Source organism: Lottia gigantea (genome assembly GCF_000327385.1).
Source record: "Lottia gigantea unplaced genomic scaffold LOTGIsca_14, whole genome shotgun sequence".
NCBI classification, from domain to species: domain Eukaryota; kingdom Metazoa; phylum Mollusca; class Gastropoda; family Lottiidae; genus Lottia; species Lottia gigantea.
In genome coordinates, this window is record NW_008707617.1 from 3,426,006 (window position 1) to 3,432,421 (window position 6,416).

The following is a 6,416-nucleotide window of genomic DNA, read 5'->3' on the forward strand; positions in this document are numbered from 1 at the left end:
TAAACCACAGAAATTTAAACTTCTGGTTTGTCAGAGGTCAGGGTTCAAGTAGGGTCAATACCAGTGTTTCATGATGCAGTCTACGCAGCACCTAAACTTTGAAAGAAATTATCGTTCAAAATACAACTTCCGATACTCAATGAAAAAGTAACATCCGCTTTCACTGAAATGTCGATTTTCTTCTTCTGTCAGTTCAATACATCTTATGTCCAAAAACTGCGAGTACATCTTTTTAAAAACCGTTTCAATTTGTCAAAGTAGACAATGTATTCCCCAATAGAATTCTAAATAGGATTTATATCAGCTTTTTTTCAGAAAAAATAAGTCAATCCATAAGTTGTAACGAATTTTAGAAAGGAAATATACATCAGAGACTTTGATATATAACAATCTTCTCTCTTCTATAAAACTAAAATCTTCTTTTTGGGGAGGGATTTGATTTAAACTGCATTACAAGAAATTTCGAACGCTATGGAAATTGATGAATTAAAAGTGTCAATAATATATGAGCAGTAAAATCACGATTCAAGTTTCAACTGATCACAGTCATAGGTTGTACAATAGGAGAGATACCTTTCTAATATTAATTTTCCAGAACATAACTGAATCATTCCAAATAATTTGCTTATTGTTACACAAGATACAACGGAAAATATATTCCAGTCATTGGTTCTTCAAATCACCCAACCTCACAAGGAAAATCAATCAAATGTTAAAGTTAACAAATTGAATGAAATGTAAAGTTAAACGTTCCTGTTATTAATCTAGTAAAAGACATGGTGTTTAAAAAGTACAATCTAATTTGCTGAAAGTGAAGAGTCCAGAAAAGTTGTTGAAACGACACGCGATGTTCAACTGGTTGATTTCAAACGACGGAAATTACCATCAAATTACATCCAATAACCATGATTTGATGCTTTTTCTCCTAAATTGATTTCATTTGAGAAAATACTTCCGCCTGTATCTTGAGATGTTCAGAAACTGGTGGTTATTGAGCCTTGTTACGAGTATTCATTGATAAGTCATCTTAGTAGATAAATTGAACAGCTTTGCAATGATTTTTAAACCAGAAAAAAGAAAGTCTTGAAGTCCCTATTTCCAATCAATAAAGCAAAGTTTTCAATTGCGCATTGTAACATTAGGAGATCGTGTGATTAATGGTTCTTATGAAAACAGGGCAATGACTTGTTGTGGTGTCAACACATATTTCAATTTAAATATTGACCATTTTTACAATACGTTATTTAAGCTGATCATACAATATTAAATGTACATATATTATATATTGTCATTACGACCATACTCAGGCACAAACTATTCAATCAAGCCGTAATATAATTAACTTTACTTCACATATTCTCCTATTCGTGTAAGATATGGTTATTTCAGTCTGGGTGATACGATGACTTAAGAAGTGTTGCTACCATGACATTGATTGAAAGCTATGCTGATTTAACTATTTTGACTTAAAAATCTTTCAACGTGAAATGAGGAACAATATTTATAGGTTATTTTTTTGTTATCATGGGAAATCTTCATTAGTTGATAACAATTTGAATGTTTCGCCAAAATGTTGTTTTGGATTTCAGGTTTCGTTTATGGTTTGGATCGTTATTACTTGGTTTATTTATATGAATTTAATAAAGTTTGAATGGGATAGGTTTAAAAAATGTCTTCAAAACGCTGGCGAAATTACCATTTTATTATAAAATTCATAAGTCCAATCACCATATTTTAAGTTAACATTTTTTACAACAAAATAAACAACGTCAACTGGATATTGATATTTTTTTCATTGAATAAAATTTCATTTCGAATATTTTGCTAATGTTTCGAAAAAGTGCGATACGACAAGTTTTATTTTGTGTCTCCAAAATAATTTCCCTTCCCACCTTTCGCACCGAGAAGTATAACTCGTAAAAGCTCTGTTGTGGCGGTTAAACTGCTTAGGCGTTTTGTTGATATGTGCGCCAATAGCTTTGTGTGGTTTTTCAAAGGATTAAAAGCTTTATGTGGATATCTTTGCAACGATAGTTCTATCAAGGTTTACCAAACTTGTAAACCAGCGTTCTCTTTTATCTATTGTATTTGGAAAGTACCTTTCGACCTCGTGTTTTTACTGCGTTTTTTTTATATCATATCTTATATACTATTAAATTTTTAACAACTTGTTTTTCATTTTTATTAATTTCTTCATGCACTCAATTACATGATAAAAGGATGTCGAAATTTAACTTCAGTAATTTAGAGATAATGTTTCCCAGGTTTTCACAGATAGTTCTCTTTTGACAGCAGAAAGGTTCATTTCTTGTCTTACTTTTCCTTTGAAGTCACTTTGTGTATTAACCAATATTCTTCATAAAATTTTCATTTCGACGATTTGAGGGATTTGTGAGGGATACAGACCTGGGTTACTATCAGATTGCACATGATTGGTTGTGCCTGAAATGAAAGTTTATTTCACAAAATTGTATTTTATGTCAGTTCAGATCAGACAGAATAGTCACCAATTATCAAATATATCTAGTTTATTAAATTCGTGGAAATATTGAAAGAGATATGAATAATTTTAAATCTCTCAGGAAATTATGAAAGTGTTTATTGTTTGAAAGTTATCTGTATTTTAAAACATTTATTCAATAGAGATGAATACTGGCCAATTAGTCTTCATGAAATCTGTCTTAGAAACGTTAAAAAGCTTGTGCTTCTCATATAAATTTAGGGACCTCTCTTATTGTTATTAATAATGATGACCAATTCGACTGCTGATTTTAGGGGTTAAAAAACTTTTCCGACCAATGCCAAGAGGGTCGGCCAAGGACCATCGGGTACAAATGATCCTCGTGAACCCAAGTTTTAATTCTTGTAAAAAGGTTTTTTTCTTTCTTTCTTTCTTACTGTTACCCGAGTCAAGTAGTGAAAGAACTGCTTGTGAGTCTCCCCCTGAAAAATTATGTGGCCCATTCAACTAGTGATTCATATGAACGCCATGTTGTAGAGCAATATAGAAATATTTATACAGTTCTTTGTCTCCAAAATTTTACCACTGCATAAACTTTATTGGTTCCTGTTTACTTCCGGGAACATATAATATGGTGTGTTATTTGACAGTTTGAAAATTGATTCAGAATAATGATTGAATTCTTCTAACATGATAGATTTTCCCCAATATAGAAATGATTGCTTCAACAAGACGCTTTTATGACTGTAATATTTTGATGAAAAATATCGATTTGGAAACTAAGCTCGATCATTCCATGTCGTCATGAATAGACAAATTAAACTTATAAGAAATCATTCAAAATAACCAAATTCATATTTGACATAACCTTTACTTACGAACATTAATGGTGATCTTGGAAAAAACTCACTGATTCGGAAATATACTTTATTAAATAAGATACGTAGTTTTTGTCGATCTTTAACTTTATTTAGAATCATAGAAGATCCTCCGTCTCGTGAGAATAAAGTCACATTATTGCAAATCTTACAAATTTGTTTAGCTTATTTGGTGTAGAAATGTCGAGAGCCCTACAGAATCATTGTTTTAAATTTCACAATCACAGTCATTTTAATGTATGATATTTTTTCGGCCGCTACCTTCTGCTAAAATATATTGTTGTAATCTTGCTGATTTTACCGACGGACTGGATATGGTCTATTGCTATTCGCTTTCCCAAGATACAATGAATTGTAGTCAGGTTAAATATACAACACTTTCTATTTATTTTCATATAATTGATGAGTCTACACTGATTTAAAGTGTCTACCTGAGAACTTCTTCAAGTTCCGACGTGATTCCTTCTCAAAGACTGAATGACTGAATGTCCTACCCCAGCCAATTCCAAAATGAGAAATTGTTTTAAGACCTCACTGTACTTCAGAATATAATAACAGCAACCGTGCTTTTACTCACCTCTTTGCAACTGTCATGGGACCATACCTTATACTTTGTGTGTAGCACATAATACCATTGTTGATTTATCAGTGAAACCTAATGTGTTTTTTCATGAAATATTTCTGGACTGCCACACAGACCAATGATCAATTCAGTGGTGGATTAGACCACTTTAATCAGATTTGAACGCTACGTGGTTGTCTGATTTCATCAAAATAGAGATATAATTTGAGATCCTCAGTACTTGACATCAAAAATAAAATATCAAACTTCAAACTCGTAAATGAATGATTTTTACAAAAATTATTCAAGTAAATAGTGTGATTTTATTTAAGTTGATGATGGTCGAGTTGACCTCCAGTACTTGCGTGTTTACAATGTGGAGATAAATGTTCCAATTGCCGCGAGATTAGTTAACTATGGTAAATAAATTGATTACAAACTGCTCCCCTGTACATTCAGTTGTCTACACAAATTACAGAACAGAATGATTTTAATGAAAAAACGTTTTTCTAAGAAAACAGATTAAATGATAAGCAAACAATCATTAGAACTTTGATGCAGCTAATGCAGTCTGGTTGGTAGATAAAAGGTTTCAGCAGTTTTTATCAACTGATGGAGTTCTGTTATAGATAATTGTCTAATAGATTGGAGAGAAATTCAATTAGTGTAGTGATGGCCAAAAGTTCATGTTAATCCAGTTAATTCCAGTTAATCCAAAACAACATTTACTGTGGAACTGATGTATTTGATTCTGTATCATATCAAAAATCCCATACCCTACAAAAACCTACATATACCTTATATTTCACCCAATGGAGAATACTGATCTTGCAAAACAACAGTATGTCTATACGACATAGCCATAATATGATGTTACAATATGTTATTTGTGTCTTATGAATAAGCTGCTTGTCCATACCAAAACTTTCTTTAATTTGTTCTTTATTTTTCAGCTTACGGACGAAGAAAGAGTATTCCTGAATGCAGCGTATTTAGGAGATGTTGGGGTGGTACGAATGTCCCTAGAGGACCGGGTGGAATCCAATCTAAATATCAATTGTGTTGATTACATGGGCCGTAATGCTCTACATTTAGCCATTGATAGTGAAAAAATGGATGTCATCGAAATTCTTTTGGATAATCTCAGTTTTAATTGTATTGATGAGGCCTTACTACACGCAATCAGTAAAGGTGCTGTGAAAATTGTGAAAATTATAATAGAGCATCCAAATTTCATGGCCGGTGAGGTGAAATTAAAAAGGCAAGGAGGTGGTGATGCCTTCTTTAGGACGGAGGAGAAGAGCCAGTTTCCCCCGGATATAACTCCTCTTATTCTTGCAGCACATTATAATAACCATGAAATTATTCAAATGTTTATATCTCGAAATCATACAATACCTAAACCTCATCCAATATCCTGTACTTGTGCCGACTGTGCTACTAAACAGAACTATGATTCTTTGAAAAGATCTCGATCCAGATTAAACGCATATCGAGCACTAGCTAGTCCAGCTTACATGGCCCTCTCTAGTCCTGATCCTATCATGAATACATTTGAATTACGACAAGAGATGATGAAACTTCAAGAAGTAGAAAAAGAATTTAAGGTGAGTTTTTTAAAAAGTTGCAAATAGCCACAATATTTCTTAATAGTTTTACAAAATATATTCCGAGAGCAGACGAAAGAATGACCTTGTGGAAATTGTAAACATAATTCTCAGACCCATGTAATTGACTACATGTTAAATGTGGTTTATTTTCCTATATATAACTAAATATTAAATCACTGTGTAAAGTCTGGTGATATAGAGCACTGTGTCTCAAACATGAACACGTGTGACGTGAAGACTTCCTTTGACATCCTCAGTAATATTGCTTGAAAAAACTGTTTTATCGAAAACATCATGAGAATCAAACTCATCCGTGGTTTCATTGATACACCAAATCATCTTAGATTCTATGCACATACTTATACATACCAAAATTCATGCAAAACCGATGATCAGAGTGGATTTAGGCTATTTCAAGGGCAATTATACCTCTATGAAATTGTTCTAAAGGTCATTTAAATATTTGTTTAAATTTCCTAATTAATTGAAAGTAGAAACTTTGTTGAAGACTGAAAAGTTTTATTGTTAGGAATGTTTTATGTCTTTTTGGCAGCCAGGTTAGATGTGGTTAAATTGTTGAAGCCTGGGTGCAATTTCTTGCCTTTTCCCATGTACTACCGCCACAAAATAATCTACATGTCCCCAACAAAATCTGTTTTATACTGTTTATGGCATGTGTCTGACTGACCCGATGGCATATCTGAAATTTGAAATAAAAATTTTGTAAATTTCTAATTCAGAAGTTGAACGTGCCGTCAAGCATTGATAGAAAAAAAGTATAGATGTATAGATTTCTATATATAATACAATTTAATTAAACAAATATCATCTTTCAATTTCATCTCAGTTTTGACATGTAATATCTCATCTTTCAAACAAATATAGGACCTGACCTAACATGGTGA

At 32.3% G+C, this 6,416-nt stretch overlaps 2 protein-coding genes across 2 annotated transcripts; both read left to right on the plus strand.

Annotated features, from left to right (window-relative positions):
- Positions 1–4,854: 4,854 nt before the first annotated feature.
- Positions 4,855–5,109, plus strand: LOTGIDRAFT_70276 (hypothetical protein; the record flags this gene model as incomplete). The annotated part of the gene is made up of 1 exon (XM_009049810.1): positions 4,855–5,109. A coding segment is annotated over one exon (255 nt), but the record flags the coding sequence as incomplete, so codon positions are not given.
- Positions 5,110–5,202: 93 nt separating this feature from the next.
- On the plus strand, positions 5,203–5,517 carry LOTGIDRAFT_78007 (hypothetical protein; the record flags this gene model as incomplete). The annotated part of the gene is made up of 1 exon (XM_009049811.1): positions 5,203–5,517. A coding segment is annotated over one exon (315 nt), but the record flags the coding sequence as incomplete, so codon positions are not given.
- Positions 5,518–6,416: the final 899 nt, after the last annotated feature.